At 37.2% G+C, this 18315-nt stretch overlaps 1 protein-coding gene and 1 pseudogene across 3 annotated transcripts in view; both read right to left on the bottom strand.

Moving 5' to 3' along the window:
- Positions 1-514: 514 nt before the first annotated feature.
- Positions 515-18315, bottom strand: part of LOC114258705 (pumilio homolog 4) — a 31432-nt gene continuing 13631 nt past the window's right edge. For both annotated transcript variants that reach the window (XM_082882807.1, XM_082882808.1), the window contains 5 exons: positions 9459-9671; positions 9269-9379; positions 1834-2028; positions 998-1172; positions 515-902 (listed from right to left, as the gene is read on the bottom strand). In XM_082882807.1, coding sequence (XP_082738933.1) covers positions 865-902; positions 998-1172; positions 1834-2028; positions 9269-9379; positions 9459-9671 — 732 coding nt within the window. In that variant the 3' untranslated portion in view covers positions 515-864. The remainder of the gene's footprint in view (positions 903-997; positions 1173-1833; positions 2029-9268; positions 9380-9458; positions 9672-18315) is intronic.
- On the bottom strand, positions 7365-8682 carry LOC145796967 (PHD finger protein ALFIN-LIKE 4 pseudogene; annotated as a pseudogene). The gene has a single exon (XR_014337819.1). The product of XR_014337819.1 is annotated as a PHD finger protein ALFIN-LIKE 4 pseudogene (transcript).

Below are 18315 nucleotides of genomic sequence, written 5' to 3'. Positions count from 1 at the left end.
CAAAACAAGAAGGTGAATGTGCCAAGAACTTGAATAATTATGCCAAAAAGACATCTATTTGATGGAACGTGTGAGAATAATTATTTAAAAAAAAAAAGAAAAAAAAAAGAGTAACGTTGCCAAAAAAAGAAAAGAAAAGTAAATATGGCTCTAACCAATGAAGCCAAAAGTACACAGATGGGTAAACCTCCAAAGAAGAAGGAGGATAATGATGATAATTAATAAATAATAGACTCATGATGTTCCCAATAATGAAAAATAAATAAATAAAGACAACACCTCCAGCATAACTATTTGGGTACAAAGCAGTTAATGCATGATGATTGATGAGTATGAACATTCAAATGGGTGAGCATAAGATTTAGCCAAAAAAAATCCAACATGATAAACTCTAACAATTCAAAAAGCTAGTGGTTGAACAATCAAAATAGAGTTCTGGATCTTGAAAAAAATAATATGGACCTTGAAAATGAATAAATTATAATCAAAACATCTACAAAGGTAAGTAATAATATAGCCTCAGAAGAAAATTGTAGTATATTTACATATAAATTATGTTCTGAACATCATGAACTTCCACCTAACAAGAACTCTACCGCATCTCTTACCCAATGCAATTGACCATTTACACTTGTTTTATTTTTTTATTTACAGACTGAACCTTAAAAATGTACATCAAAAAAGAATAATCCTATTATGACTCAACCGTGAAATTACAAATTGCAAGCCGAACATACATAGAGAAAATAGACAAGCAAATCGTATTCCAACAGGAGAATTGAACTTCGTGTTTATTTACAATTATTAGAAGCTCCAGGTAGAAAATAATAACAAAGATGTCTTCTTTTCCAAATTGGGATTACCTCAAGAAAAATACGAGGATGCTAACCCACTGCGCCTCTCTGCAAATACAGCGTTACAACTCATGAGAAATTGCTTGGAAATTTAGTAACTTGATGTCACAGAAAAAAAAGTATATCAAGCAATGGTTCTATACCTCCAGTTGTGATGAGCTTTTCAACACGTGAAACGATATGTTTACCATAAGTGTACCTCTTCAGTGCAGTCAAGTGGACCTTGATGCGAGAGAGAATTAATTCACGGCTTTGATCATCACAGGTCTCAAGAACCTTCTGCACAACATAGTTTCCGAAGGGATCTTTCATCATGGCCTGCATTTGTGATTTTAACAGTTTCATCAGTTATTCAACAAGAACTACCAGTACATGACACACAGAATTAATAACAGGAGCTTCAAATCTGCCATTCAGAAAATGAATTACAATCGAACTAAGCTCATGACATAATTATATTTTACATTCTATTGAAAGAAGGATATGAAATCATTCATTCATATGAACCTGAAGCTATATTATAATGTATAGCGCCTCAAAATTAATTGGAAGTACGCTACATAACCCAAGAAGCATGGATACGCGACACATAACCCAACAACACAGATACGACAGAGATATGCCGACAAGACAATTTTCAAAATTTGAAGGGCACAACACGTGCGTTACCTACACAAATTATATAATTCTATATATTTATTATACGTTTATGAATATTTCATTCAAAGATTATAAAAAAATGCAGCATAACACTAATTCTTAAAGTTTAGCAGGTTTAACGAGTATAAATTTACATTATTTTTTAATTATTGTTGTATCCTTTAAGTTATTTTCTTTTATCATTAACTTCCTTTGATCTCTCAAAATTTAGTAACATTTTTTTTCTTTTTTTTGGGTAAGTAGACAAAACCAACATAGGGGAGTATGGTTTTTCACATAATCTACTGTAGAATTTGAATGGCAAGAGATGGTCAAAAACCTGTAAGGGCTCATTTTCATCAGTGGAACCAAGCATTTCATTCACCAAAAGTTGACGCTCTCCCGGACCACCAAAAGTTAAGCACTTCTCAACAACATTAGAGGCAAACTTCTGCTGACTCATCTTTACTATTTGCCCTGCTAGCTTGCTAATAATTACAGATCGTTCTTGTGGTTTACCATGCTGCAGGACATGCTAACCAAGCAAAAACTAAGAACATCAGTAAACAAATAATAGCTATTTACATTGATTTATAAAGCAAGTTTGATAAACATTAGAATAAAAACGAAATGCTGTGTAAATTACAGTACACTTATCACAAAATATTAAAAATCTTCAAGAATGAATGATACCATGGAAATCAAAAGAAGTTTGTCACTTTCTTTCATTATTTCTTTTGGTCTGTGTCAGCATTACCAGTTAAGCCAGTTTTGTGTCATTTTTTATGAAAAGTTAGAGCATCAATGCTCAACTTGATCAAGACCATAGGTCCCAAATACTTGGGGTGAGTGACAGATCATTTTTTGCCACTATGCTTTCTATCTAGAGCCATGCCCACATATAGGTCTTAGGAATCATGTCATTCTTCATTGCTTTAATCTGGAATCTTTTGGGTATCCTCTTCCCCTTTGTAGTACCTTCAACTAAACATAACAAGGGATTATCGGTGCATTCATCCATCTTTGTTGGAAATGTCTGTCTTAACTGTCTCTCTCATCTTATACTCAGGAGGGGCCATTTTAACTTTTTAATTTCATTCATTCATTTATTAGTTTGTACTCTTTTTTTTCTTTTTTTTTTGTCCTTATCATCTCTTGGGAAGGAAAAAAATAAAATAAAAAGCAAAATGCAATTCAACAATATCAAAATCTTTTAGCATATAAACAGGTTTGTAGACCACTAGGTCAAATTCGGTCAGATTCTCGATTCCAACAAAAAAATTTGACAATATCTTGAACGCTTTACATTGTGTTTTACCACTTGTAGAAGAGAAAAGCAAGGAAGAGAAATAAACTCTCTTCCTCTTCCTTTCCACAAGTTCAAGTACACCCTTGGAAAATCCTGTTAAAAATGCGAGTATTCTTATGAATTTTGTTAAATAAAATTAAGTGTGTTTGCAATTTTTGTAGACAAAACGGGTGCTAGTTTTCTAGGTTTGGTGCATTAGGATTAGTCCACTCATGTGATAAAGGTGACTCCCATATAGTTACTAGGTTGATTTATATATATATATATATATATTTGGGTTGGGATAGTAGAGTCTGGAATCTACTGGGAAACTTAATATTATTAGCTAATTGTATAGAACTAGAATTCTCATGGGTAAACTATTATAAATAGCCATGTGAACTCTGAGAGAGTGGTGAGGGAAAAAATAGAGATATAAGGGGAGAGAAAAAATACCATGATGGCACCGGGTGAGCGAGGGCTCAACTACCCTTGAGCATGGAGTTCAGGTCGTAGTGTGGGTTTTGAGTGTTTTGGCCATCTCACATGTATTCTCTATTGTTTATCATAGTGGAATCTTTGTCTCCTGTGGATGTAGGCAATTTGGGCTGAGCCACGTAAATCTCAATGTGATTATTTTTTCTCTTTGGTGTGTGCATGAGTGTACTTCTGTTGGCGTTGGTGGGAGACTGTATAAATCACAACAAGTGGTATTAGAGCTTATGGTTGTCAATCCTAGGTACGGTTGGCAGAGAGGGTGCGGTTACTACACATGGAGGGCCCACACAGAAGAGAGAAATCCTGGTGGTACAGAAAAGAAGGTTCAAATCTAGTGAAAGCTTTCACAAGAAGAAACATGATAGAAAAATTCACAGTGAAGGTGGATCTCAAGGTTTTCAGGGGTTGTGAATTCATCGGTAGGGTCAGAATTTTCAGATTCTAAACAGGTTTAAAGGGATTGGACAGGTTCAAGGGGCGATCAAAAGTGATTGCATGTGATCTAGGTGATCCAAGAGTAATCTGATTCAATCAAAAGGAAGTCTAGTCATTGCGGGGTCAATCAGACGGTGTTTGTTTGATTGGAGATCATGATTGGCAATTTGTACAAGCTCATGGAGTATGTTGTGACAAGGGAAACTACTGTCAAGCATCAAGCGAGTAGTACGAGTTGTGGGTAAACAATAGTAAGCAACAATTGCAAGGATATTTGGTGGCCACCAAAAGAAAGACAACGGGTTGCTGGATGTTCACAAAAATGAAGTTTTTGGCATAGAAATTGAGACGGAGGTCGCGATAAGGTGTACACCGAGGGAGGATGCCGGTCTCTTTCTATAAAGCTCCGTTTGATTAGAAAGAAATAAATGATAGAAAGTGAAAATGATATAGAGTGAAGTAAAAGAAAAGAAAAGGAAAGTAAAATATGTACTATTGTATAAATTTGATTAGGATGAAAATTTTACAAGCAAATAGGAATTCTAATAATAACAAACTACTTTTATAACATATTTTAACTTTCTTATATTTTTCTGTGTTTTTTTGCAAGAAATTATAAGCTTAATTACTATGCTATTATGAGTTATACAAGAAAATTAACTTTCTTAGAACTTCCACCATTTTTATGCTAAACAAACTCAAAAAAATATTATTTTTTTCTATTTCTTTCACTTCCTACCATTTTCATCCTAACCAAACTGAGCCTAAAGGTTTTGGTTCGTGGTAGTGGAAACACTTTAAGGAGGTGTGGCGGATCTTATCGGCTTGAGCATGAGGACAAAGGAAGCCACAAAGGACACGTTGAGCACTATTGTGTGAGGTACAAATAATCTAGGCACTCGATTCAATGGGGTGTAACATTTTCTAGGTGAAGGTGAAGTGTATCATGCAAACTCGGACAACTAGGTTGGAGGATGCACATAACATTTAACCCACATCACTAAAGGGGGTGATTGTTAGGATTAGTCCACCCATGTGATAAAGGTGGGCCACATATAGTTATTAGGTTGGTTTAGACATGTATTTGGGTTAGGATAGTAGTCTGGAATCTAATGGGAAGCCTAATATGTGTAGGATTTGGTCACTTAATAATTGTATAGAACTAGGATTCTCATGGCTAGACTATTACAACTAGTCATGTGGACTATAGGGTTTCTCTGAGAGAGATTGAGACAGTGGTGAGGGAAAAAATAAAGATGTAAGGGGTGAGAGAAAAAATACCGGGAGGGCACTGAGTGAGCAAGGTCTCAACTACCCTTGAACGTGGGGTTCGGGAAGTAGTGTGGGTTTTGAGTGTTTTGGCCGTCTCACATGTATTCTCTATTTTTTATCATAATGGAATCTCTATCTCCCGTGGATGTAGGCAATTTGGGCCGAACCAATTTGGGCCGAACCACAAATCTATGTGATTATTTTTCTCTTTGGTGTGTGCGTGGGTGTGCTTCCGTTGGCGTTGGTGGGATGCGGTATAAATCCCAGCAAGGTGTTTAGGCGAGTGTCCAAGTGATGAAGATAATCTAGAAACAATGCAAAGCATGCTCTGATCTGATCACATGTATAACTGCATGAGCATCCTGCGTTAGTCTGGGACAAAAGTGCCTTTTATAATCCCACATAGATGGTGTTCACTACTGTAAAAAAATGATGTATTATTGATTGATATTTGATAGATAGATTACAAGATGATGATTCCTATATATAGAAGAGGGTGAGTGTGTAGTAGGTAAGGAGTAGGTGAAGTGGAGGTGGTAGTGGTGTAGTGGGTTAGGTTTAGTGGAGTAGGTTTAAGTGGGTGAAGTAGGTGGAGAGTAGGTGGATTTTAACAGCCCCCCGCAAACTCAAGGGGGATAGGAACTAACCAACTTGAGTTTGGAGAGTGTAACAAAACAAGAAAATACATAAAAATAAAAGAGGATAGGTGACACTGTATGGTCGTGTCAGACCATTGGTGAAGACACTGGATGGTGGTGTCATAACGTTGTAGAGGACACTGTATGGGGGTGTCATAACGTTGTAGAGGACACTGTATGGTGGTGTCATAACGGTGTAGAGGACACTGGATGGCGGTGTCAGACCAATGTAGAAGACAGTTTATGGGGTCATGTCGGACCGTTGTAGCAGACACTGTGTGGTCGTGTCAGACCGATGTAGAAGACAGTTTATGGGGTCATGTCGGACCGATGTAGAAGACAGTTTACGGGGTCATGTCGGACCGTTGTAACAGACACTGTTGTGACAGTTGTTGTGACAGTTTACGGAGTCTTGCTGGACCCTTGTAGAAACTAACCGGAATCAATGTCGGGACAGTTTACAGAGTCTTGTCGGACCCATAAAGGAGCTAACCGGAATCAATGTCGGGACAGTTTACAGAGTCTTGTCGGACCCTTGTAGAAACTAACCGGAATCAATGTCGGGACAGTTTACAGAGTCTTGTCGGACCCTTGTAAAAACTAACCGGAATCTATGTCGGGACAGTTTACAGAGTCTTGTCGGACCCCTAAAAAGTCGCACCCTCAAAAGGTGTGCCCAATCTTTCAAAAGGCGTGCCCAATTCATCAAAAGGCGTGCCATTAAAAGGCGTGCCATCAAAAGGCGTGTCCACTTTGTCAAAAGATGTGCCATGAAAAGGCGTGCCAGTTTGTCGGGCGGCAAGAGGCGCGCGATACGCGTGGCTGCCTCGGCTATTTAACCAAGACGAAGGCTGAGGCTGAGGCATACCATTCTGAAACCTCTGAAACCAACCCTTCGCTGAAAAAACTCTGCCTCTGCGGAGAGAGAAACTGTGGAACACTTTGTTGCCATTCTGTCACCAACCCTTCCGAAGATTACTAGTCTGAAATTGCTATTTCGCTGAAACACTTAGCAACCCAAAAACATGGCCTCTTCTTCCCGTCCAGCTACCCAGAACCTGCTCACGCTCTTTCCAGAACTGAACGAGCCCACAAGAGAAATAACTGGTGCGGTGGCCAGTGAACCTCAACCAAACACCTCTGGTTTTGCTCCATTGAACTTTCCGATGAGGTCGGTGGAGCAAAAAATGGCGGTGCAAACTGATATTGAGGCTAATCAGTATACTCTGAAGTCATGCGTGGAAACCATGACGGCGGTCACAAATTTGTCGAACCGGCTGCAGAGTAGGACAAATGAGGTGCAGCATTTAAATTCCCAGCTGGCTCTGCTCCAACGCATGTATAAGGATGCGCGAGCAGAGATCAGTGTGCTAAAGGCAGAAAATAAGGAACTGAAGCGGAAGGCCACCGTGATGTTCCGATTTGGAGGGCCGCCATATGCTGCAGTGGAGGAGCAGGGAGTAGTGATCATGCCCAGTGGAGTGGGAAATATGGAGACAACACCGGCAAGGGCTGCCCAGGACGGAGGCAAGAAGAAGAGACCTGTAGTAGAGTAGAGGAGAAAAAATTCCGCCTGTGGATGAGGTTGTTGTTGTTGTTGTTGTTTTTTTTTTTTTTTTTTTTTTTTTTTTTTTTTGTGTAAAATGGTGATCGGAGTTGATCCTGATATGAATAAAATGAGTCTATTGTGCAAGTTCGTCGTCTGCCTGTTTGTTTTTTTTTTTTTTTTTTTTGTTTAATAATAATAATAATAATAATAAGAGAGGACAAGCTCACATGGGTGGAACCAGCAGAGGGGTTTGATGTTATGAGTGATTATTTTAATATATATATATATATATAATAAAATAAAAGAAAAGATGGGTATAAAGAAAGTGGGGGATATGGGCGGTGGATGTGTGATAATGGTTTTGGATGGAGAATGGAAAAGAGGATAGAATAATAAGGAGAAAAGGGAATGGGAAGATTAAAATAAAAAGAAAGGAAAGAGAGTGATACTGTGAGAGAGAGAGAATTCATCCGATGCATAGTTCTCCCCACACGCCCCACACAAGGTCTCTCCATGCTCATCTTCATCTTCCTCATCCAAACCCTCCTCTTCATCTTTCGTCTGTGGCTTTGAAAACTTTGTTTGAGATTCGGATCCCCGCACTTTAGAGTTTGACTTGGATTTGTTGCTACTATGATTTGAGACTGAAGATTTCTCCTTCTGTTGTTTCTTTGCAGCACCAGTAACAACTTCAAATATTGTAGGAAGATCATTTATCATATTGAAAAGTCGCTTCCTGTCAGCTTTATCAAATCCGAATCTAGCACCAAAATAGAAGGCGACAGAAAGTAACCATGCATCATTGTGGACAGCAACAAGGGATAACCAATCCTTTTCCTGCATCCCATCTCGGGCAAAGTTAATACCCAATGCAGGCTCTGGGAGTTCTGGAGGCACTTCTTCAGCAGGTAAATTGACCTCCCATTGCTCACTTGGAAATCCATACAAGCACAGGTTTTCCTTCTCAGGATCACACTGCTGATAAAACTCTTCAACATCTGTGGTGAGAGCTTTGATCATGCCGGCTCGTCGACCTTTGAAATCCCTAAAAACCTCTTCGACAGTGCGAGGATTGTACTGAGCTCCTCCGTCCATTAGAAGCAGAGAGAAAGTGATAAAGAATAGGGTTTCTGGTGTTTGGTTTGGTGATGTTGTTGAAAAACTCCCGCGGGCAGCGAAGGCAAGGTTGCCGGCCGGCTGCCCGCCGGAAAGAAAGGAGTATATGCCTAAATCTTATCGCTCTGATACCATGTAAAAAAATGATGTATTATTGATTGATATTTGATAGATAGATTACAAGATGATGATTCCTATATATAGAAGAGGGTGAGTGTGTAGTAGGTAAGGAGTAGGTGAAGTGGAGGTGGTAGTGGTGTAGTGGGTTAGGTTTAGTGGAGTAGGTGAGGTGGTAGTGGTGTAGTGGGTTAGGTTTAGTGGAGTAGGTGAGGTGGTAGTGGTGTAGTGGGTTAGGTTTAGTGGAGTAGGTTTAAGTGGGTGAAGTAGGTGGAGAGTAGGTGGATTTTAACAACTACAATTTAAACAAACTCACACACACCACAGATTAATTCTAAAATGTTAAAATTTGGAGACATCCAACTCAAAATTAATTAGCAATGGTGAAGAGGCCTGTAGATTATATGAACCAAGCTTGGATGACTAGAGAATCAATGTGATGTGGGACAAGTCTCTAACACTCCCTTAAATATGCATCCCGGGTCGCAGGTGGAGGTGATGGTGAGATGAACGAACAAACCCAGGGTGGAAACTGAGCCCGTGAGACCACCAAATACTCAACTCTCATAGGATGCTAGAATTTGGAGACATCCAACACAAAACAAATTGGCAATGGTTGGATAGACTTTTAGACTATATAAACAAAGCTTTGGTGACTAAATGAACTAATGTGGGACAAGTCTCTAACATAAGAAGTTATGAAGATTCCATGACTATGCGACCAAACCATCAATTTGGGAGAAAGAACCAAAGACCACCAAAACTCCACAACACATTTCCTTAATTGAAGGGTTGCATTGCCAATTAATGATATATATAGCACACATGCTGAAGTAAGAATGGTGATAAATTTTTAAAATACCTGAATAACGTAATTCCCATATTGGTCTTGTGCCAGAGTACACACAGAATGCATAATTTCATCCATGATAGTTTGTTGTGTCTTCGGATCATCACAGTGCTCCAGAACCCTCTGCTAACATCAAAAGGCGTTACATAATAGATGATATACAAAACAAAGAAATGGTAAGTACAAAACTGTAAATTTTAACCTGAATGACACGGCAACCATAAGGATGTGTGGAAAGTGCTACAACTTGCCCAAAGAAGGCCGAGATAATAAATTGAATTCGATCTTGAGGGACACATTCTATGCACTTCTGGATAACATGATTACCATTCTGATCACGAACACATTTGATGATGAAACCATCAAGCTCTGTTACAATCTGGGTTTGTTGTTCCACATCAACTACTTCTAAGGCCTGTAGCCATAATTACAGCACTAACATGATTTATAATAGGAAAGGAAAGAATAAATACTTTCTTTTAAGGAAGAATTTCATCATTACATATGACACATTGCATGATTTTCTAGGACATGACAATGATATGGCGCATGCAACATTTTCGAAGGATACGATAAGTTTGTCAACGTTCCCTTAAGTGTGCCAAATGTTGTGAATGAAATTACATGTCCCCTGGCCATGCCCCATCTGCTCTACAAATGCCTTCATGAATTAGAATCAATGTCATAAATTCAAGATTAGAATTAAGGATCTGACTTTTGATGCATGTTTTAGTAATTATATTGATAAGGTTTTACAGGCATGAAGGTGTCTTGTTGATCATGTGTTGATTGTCGAGGTAGAAAATAGAGCATCAGTTTACATTACAAGCCCAGGTTTCTGTCATGAAATGCGTGGTTATGTACCAAACCAAATTATGAATGTTTTCAGTAATACCATCAAAAGAGGTAGAAACAAAATGTATAATGGCCCTGTTTGGTAGAGCTATGGAAAAGTGCTTATAGCTTATGCTTAAACAGCTTATAACTTATAACTATGAACATAAGCTGATTTCTAACTTATAAATTAAGTATCTCCTGCCCCACTCAAAGAATAAGCTGATTTCTGACTTCCAAAAAGCTATAAGCTATAAGCTATAAGTTAAACCAAACACATCAAAATAGCTTAAATTAAGCTGAAAGCTGAAATAAGCAGCTTTTAAGCTGCACCAAACAGGGCCAATGTATGGATGGATCAACCACTGACTGTACCGGTAGAACATAAAGAAACAACCTTACTCTACCCAGTAGAACAAAAAGAAACAACCTTACTCTACCTATAAGCATGAGATAATGTTGACCAAGTTCCTTCTCCATTTTATAAGGTAATAGTGCTGGCCTTGCACATTTTCTCCAATCATCAAATACAATGTTAATCATGAGCAACTCAATAGCAAAAGGACTAAACACGCCTTATCCAGCTAGAAACTAGAGTTGGAGATGTATTAACAATTATTTACAAAGGCATTAAGGAACATAGTAATTCATGACTTATAAATGACCCATGCATACTTCGCATTATGATTAGCCTAATTGGAATGTGAGATGCTGTGAAAAGATTTCATTTCGAGAGTATTAGATTTAATTCCCAGAAGGTGATACGAACTGGCCTGTCTGTTCAATGAATAACAAATTGATAAGTCTGTGCTGAGTAGAGAAAGCAATTTGGTGTATGGAAGTTCAATCCAATAAGAAACTACCACCCTAGATAGTCCAATCCCTTAAAAGAAAACCCAAATGCTTTTTATTAGATGCCAAATCATTGCATAGTTTTGATAAGACAAATACATATGAAATGTTTAATAAGACTAGAAAAATTCTTAAAATTGGTAAAACATTACAATATGCTCACTCTTTCCTAATTAGATCCAATATATCAAGCGCCTTGCAAGAAGGAACAGTGGGATCAAAACAACACCCATGATACTTTTTTGGGCGAATTACATCAACAGTCCCTATAGTTTGGGGCTTGTGTCAATTTGGTCCCTGATTTGTTCATTGTGATACATTTGACCATGAATTTTGAATCTTGTTCCAAATAAGGACAATGAAAAAATATTTCCTTTGCAAATGGTCCATTTCAAGGGTAAAGTCGCCATACAAACTATTTTGTGTTGGTTAACTATGTTGTTTGAAATGTAATGGTCTTTTTTTTAATGAATAATGTTGGAACTTTCTTAGCTATAAAGTTATGTTTGATTTGGTTTTTAGAATCTATTTTCAGAAGAAAAAAAATTCTAAAAAACTAAAAATTAAATTGGTAAAAAAAATAAATTAAAAACACTTCATTTTTTACTTTTGGGAGGGTAGAAAAAAATTTTTAAAATATTTTTTTATATTTATTGTCGTTGAATTAGTTTCTATTTTTTAAAAATTTGTGTTGGTTAACTATGTTGTTTGAAATGTAATGGTTTTTTTTTTAATGAATAATGTTGGAACTTTCTTGGTTATAAAGTTATGTTTGATTTGGTTTTTAGAATCTATTTTTAGAAGAAAAAAAATTCTAAAAAACTAAAAATTAAATTGGTGAGGGTAGAAATAATTTTTTGAAATATTTTTTTAATATTTATTTTTGTTAAATTAGTTTCTATTTTTTTAAAAGTCAAACATGACGACAATTTTGATGTCATTATTAAACCAATCTATTAAATCAGAACATCCAAAATTAAAAACATTTCATATATTAAACATATTGATTACACATTAAAAGCTTAATAATCATTCATTACATGATAACCATCCAAAAGTATCTGTTAACAACAAATACAACCATCTATTACATAATAACCATAAAAAAATATCAACCAAAAAAACCACAATTACATGATCATCATTCAAACACATAATAAAAATTAATTTGGTAAAAAAATAAAAATGTAAAAGATATGTCATTTTTATATAATTTATTTTTGGTGGGTAGAAATAATTTTTAAAAATTCAAAAATAAAATTTTGACATTTATTTTTGTCAAACTAGTTTATATTTTATTAAATTGACGGCTTTGCCCTTGAAATGGAGCAACAATGTCTTCAATTGTCTTTATTTGGAATAAAATTCAAAATTCAGGGTCAACTGTATCACAATTAAAAGGTTAGGGACCAAAGTGATATAAGTCCCAAACGATAGGGACCGTTAGTGTAATTCGCCCTACTTTTTTTTCTTAGGCAAAAGGGATAACATAGAAATATTGCTCAACTAATTTTTTTTAACTCAGCCACCACTTGCTTGCCGCAACATTCTCATAATCAAATAACTAAAAATAACTTGAGCGAGGATGAAGTAAGCTAAGGAATGCCAACCACATTAGTAATATATTAAAGAGACACTCAATTCTTTGTTTCAAGAATTTCCAGTACTCCTGAATGCTGAAACAAAGCCTCAAGAAAAGAGCCCTAATGATACAAGAGAACTCCATGTAAAAATTTGATCATTTTTGTTAAGTCACCAATTTTCCCAAAAACCTAAGCTGTTAGGAAATGGGCCCAACAATGTATATCAAACTAACAGCCTCCCTCACATGCAACCCCGTCTTACACGTGGAGAGAAACAGAGAAACAAACAAAAGGAGTAGCAAACAACCAAACAGAGAGGAAGAAACAAAATGGGGACAGAATAACAAATGTCAATAAAGACACTTGAACCCAAGAGTTCAACCAGAGCTCTGATAACATATTAAGTGACCAATTTTCCCAAAAGCCTAAGCTGGTAGGAAATGGGCCCAATAATGTATATCAAATATCTAACACTTCAATGTGTTATATAATGAAAAAATAAATAAAATATAGACAAAAACAATCAATAACAAATGTTGTGAGATAGAGGATGGATATTCAAAAGCATTGAGGCCTTCAACTAGAAAGATCATTAAGTTATGAAGATGATTTGGTTGCCATGTAGTTCTAGACAAGTCGAACAAAGCTTCAGCTTCAAGCATACATGCAATTCAAAAATAAAAGCTAAACTCAAGCCACTATGTCCACTGCAGTTACTATGCAACACATAACGCATACATTAGATATTTTCTGCATAATTGCATATGATGTGCACAATTGTTTCTGTTCCACAATAGATCATGTAAACAAAATTTCTTGCAAAATCTGAATAACTATGTGAGCATAAGCAAACCTAACCATTAATGCACCCTGTGGATTTTCCCAATACTATATGTCAAAAACCACGACATCATAAAGATTCTACGAAACAAAGGGAAAAGATAATAAAAAGACACTTACAAAAAAAATGATGATAAAACGACTGAAGGGATGAGGAATTCTTAAGTTAACCAAGCCGAAAGACCAAACCTCAGAGACCCACAAAGCACCATAAGCCCTCCTAAGGAGGATATGAACTGTAAATTACTCAAAGCGTAGTAGCTTCATGCCTAACCAAAAGTCAACCCTCTCACCTGCTGATCTATGCATGCACTTGATCTAAGCCTATGTTAGATGGACTTGGGAGATGTGTTGAATGTGCCCAAGTGTTGGATTCATCTATTCCAACACGGTTAATAAAAACTTAGTTAATTTTTTAGGGTAAAATGGTGTTTACAAATAAACATTACAGCAATTTATACATAAAATGGGAGGCTTATGAAAAATTATATAGTAAACTTGACTATTTAAGCATGCTTAATGGGTGCATGTCCAACTAAACATGCAGGACACAATTCCATTTCCCTTACTCAGGTGTCGAGTGTCCGGCATGGGTACTTCACAAGTTTAGAAGAGTCCGCATAACATAGATCTCAGCACATGAACATTGAACCACATAGGTAAAAAAGACTGACTCAGCATAGCATAGTTTCACTTACTGATCTAAGCATGCACTTGATCTCAGCATATAAAAATTGCATCAAATATTTAAAAGGATGGTGTCAATAAAAAATAATGACGATTGCTAAATCACATTTTTCCCAAGGCCTTCCACCAAAGCTAAGACTCAGCATGAATAGAAAATCCCACTCCCACCACTTCAGAAAAAGAGAATGCAGTCTTGCCAAATCAAAATAGTTGCTTCCAATCGCAGAGCCAGGTTCCCAACACCAAACTTGATGGAAGTGTTTGATAAGACGAAAGGGTTGTATGGAAATATAGGTATGTTGGTCTCTAATCAATTGTATGGAGCATTTAATATTTCTCAATACTCTTTTTCTTCTTTTTGTTCTTGTTCCTCTTGCTCCTATTATTTTTTCTTTGCCTCTTCCTCTTCATTTTTTTTTCCCTTATTCTTGGACTACACAAGGGGAACTATTTAAAAGTTAATGTGACTATGAGAAGGATTCAGAAGTTTGGGCCCAACAATTGATAATTACTTATTGGTCCAGGGCATGTTTTATACATGAAGAATTTGTTCCTCAATGAAAGAGAACAAGGACCCATTGTGCAGAGAAGAGAAATGTTAATTGCTCCATACAATTGATAAACATCTTACGTATCCGTATTCATCTTATCCTTGTTCCCCTCTTTCATCCTCAACTTTTTTCATACTCCGTAGACATCTATAACCTAAATTGACAGAGATTGTATCACAAAATTTTTTTTACAGGTCCTGATGTGGGACGAGTAGGGATTACTTTCCCACAAGTAGTGAGCCTGCGTTAAGTATACTGGCAGCAACAACAATAGACTTATAGGGTTGGATTTGGTGGGATTTTGTGGCTGCAAAAATATTTAAAAAATAGGAGTTTAAGGCTTTGTAAAAGGATAGGTTTTGGGAATGAAAACACAAGTGTTTAAGGGTTGTTGGGTGGTTGTTCTAAGCACTGTGAACAATGAAGCAAACAGTAACCTTGCTAGATAAAAGGGGGGAGAGAGAGAGAGACAGAGACAGAGACAGAGAGAGATGCTTCACCTTCACAAGGGATAGGCCAATCACACAAACACAATCTCAAATTTTCATAATATTAATGTTTCTTGAGATTATACATCTACTTATAGGCTAAAGATTCCCCTAATTCTATAAGCACTATAACTCAAATTTAGCAACTACTAATATTCTAGACCAACTATGACTTTCAATTCTACTTCAATCATAATAGGAAACTTTAATGACTTCTAATTTTACTTCAATATTAAAATAGAAAATTTGAATTTTTGACCACTAAGATTATTTTAGACATAATAAAATCCATATATAATGACCCATTTAATAACTTGACCCAAAATAAAACCCATGGGTGACCCCTACAACCCATGTCCTATAATTATTGGAATTACCATTGTACCCTTAATTACTAAAACCTACTATTATAATGACATGAAGACTCAAAATAATTCCAAATATTTAGTTCTTAATGCCCTAAATGTACTTCATGTGAAATTTTAGATTTGCTCTTTTTCTTCTTTCCATCATCTTCATCATTCTCCCCTGCATTTAAAAAAACTGGACCTCGAGTTTTATAATATTGAAGTATGAGGATTATGGAATCTTGCACTTGCAACTATTCAAATTGATTGTTTTGAATGAAGGATGAGAAAATCAAAAAGTTCAATGTTGTCATCACTCCATTGACCACATCAAATTTATTAGGAATAATAAACTCAATGTGAACTTCATTTTTCTTGTGAAGAGCAGAAAGTTCAGTTGCATTCTCATCATTTTCTTTCACTTCCTTGGTTTTAGAATCTTGATCATGATGATCTTTCATGTTTTCTTTAGTAAGCAAATTAATTTTCGCATTCGTTTCTTCAATATCCTCAACATTAGCAAAACATGTTCATCTTGCTCTTTCATAGTTTCTTCAAAATCTTCAACACTATCATTGTTGCTCTTGGATAATAGTGTTCTCCAAAACAGCAACCAACAATCTTTCTATGGAAACTTTCAATCCATTCAAAGTTATTTTGATAGTATGCACATCACTCTTTATTGTTGCAACGGTTAGAATAGGAAATGGTTAGAATAGGAAATAATTAATTGTATTCTTATTCATTCCTTTTCTGATTACTTAGACTATGCTTGTAATTGCTCAATTATCAATATAAAAGGGAACGAAGTCTAACTCATTCCCTAACTTTTTCTTTTCTCTAAAACTACATAGTATCAGAGTCTAAACCCTAGCCCATACCTTATTCTTGTCTGCTGGTAGCTCTATCTTCCCCAGGAGCCTAGTCGGCCACAATAGCCTCTCACCCAGACCATCGTCTGTCATCCCACAATCCATCCAGGCCATCGTCAGTCTCCTAGGGGGTCTGTTGGCACTCTAGGGCCCCGTTTGTTTTGGGCTATAGGGAGGGTATTGGGACTAGTAATACCAAGGTATTACTAAAGCCCCTGTTTGTTTGCAGAGAAAGCCTTGGGACTATTAGTCCCTTTGTATTGCTAATACCCTTGGAAGGTGGATTGGTAAGGAGGAGGTAGAGATGGTATTAGAAAATAGTGAGGGGATTAGAAATTTTTTTTATTTTTTATATATTGGGAATTTTTTTTTAAATATGATGTTTAATTTTTTATATTTTTTTATTTGTTTTATTATTTTATATAAAAATAATTTAACAATTCCTCATTATTAATCCCATCACTATCAATCCCCTCACTATTAATCCCCTCACTAACAATCCCCTCACTATTAATCCCCTCATTATTAATCCCCTCCATTCTATCTCCTAAAACAAACGGGCCCTAGGGCCTCACCTAGGCCATCGAAAGGCACCCTAGGGCCTGTTGATAGCCCCTCTAGCTTCCTTGGCTTCTGTCGGCATCTCCTAGGCTGTCATCGACTCTCTCTTGTAGTGTCGTCTCTCTCGATTGTCGTCTCTCTCTCAGTGTTCTACTCTCTCTCTCTCTTTTCTTATAAAGTTATAATGGTTGGTTAGTTAAAATATATATGTATATATATATATTCTTTGCTGATCTTTTTGTGGTCATAGTGTTTTCTATTCCTCCACTATCTTCCGAGTTTGTGATTGGTACTGGGTTTGAGGGTTACTTAGTAGAATATTCATGACAGATTTCATTAGTGAGTCCACAACCTCTCAGCCACCTAAGAGCGAGAGTTCCCTTATCCCTTCTACTATGACCGATAATCTCAACCCTAGCCTTAAAATCACCACTTCTTTATTCAATGGTCAGAACTATCTAGCGTGGTCGCAGAGTCTGACTATTTTCTTGAAGAGCAGAGGAAAGATGGGGTATGTTGATGGTAGAATCCAAGAACCCCTCACCACAGACCCGAGTTATGATCAGTGGGAGATCACCAACTCCCTTATTGTGGGTTGGTTGATAAATTCTATGGTTCCGGAGATTGGAGAGGGCTATCTCTCTATGGACACTGCACGTGATATTTGGGAGGCCGTGACTACCACTTACTCCCGAAAGGGGAACTTCTCACAGGCTTTCAAGTTACGTCGCACCATTAAAAGGACGGTACAAGGTGAGATGACGATCCTCCAAAATATTTTACCTTCCTTAGTAATGGGTGGAAGCGACTTGATCACCTTCAGGATTACAAACCTGTCAGTCCCACTGATTCTGCTGGTTACTGGACATTTGTAGCGCAAGAGAGGGTCTTCAAGTTCTTGGAAGGCCTTAATGTGGAGTATGATCCCGTTCAAAGCAGAGTACTTGGCATGGATGTACTTCCTTCTCTTCAAAAAGCCTTTGCTTTTGTGCAGAATGAGGAGAGTCGCCGCTCTGCGATGCTTCCTTCTACCACTCCTGGTCGCTCGGCCTTAGTTTTTGCACCCCCTCACGATGGAGACTGTATGACTCGTGGTTATCGTTCTTCCTCTGAGAAGGATAATCTTTTCTGTGACTACTGCCGTCGACCTCGCCACACATAAGAGACCCGCTAAAAGCTACATGGGACTCCTTCTGGTGGCCGAGAAGACCGTCCTGGTACTCGAGGGGGTAGGTTCTGGTCAGTCTAGAGGTCGAGGGGCTAATGCTCAGGGACATCTTTCAGACACTGTTGAGCCACCACCTTCTTCTTCAGTTGTCTCTCCGGCTGCTGATGTTTCGGGGTTATCTGCCTCGGATTTTGAGATTGCTCTTCGCTACTTGCTGGACCGTCGAGCCTCCACTTCTGCTACAGGTGCACCCTCTTTTTCTTTTGCCAATTCAGG

Source organism: Camellia sinensis, chromosome 8 (genome assembly GCF_055761805.1).
Source record: "Camellia sinensis isolate YWXY chromosome 8, ASM5576180v1, whole genome shotgun sequence".
Classification (NCBI taxonomy): Eukaryota; Viridiplantae; Streptophyta; class Magnoliopsida; order Ericales; family Theaceae; genus Camellia; species Camellia sinensis.
The sequence above is the reverse complement of the archived record's forward strand: the minus strand, read 5'-3'. Positions and strand labels throughout refer to the sequence as shown.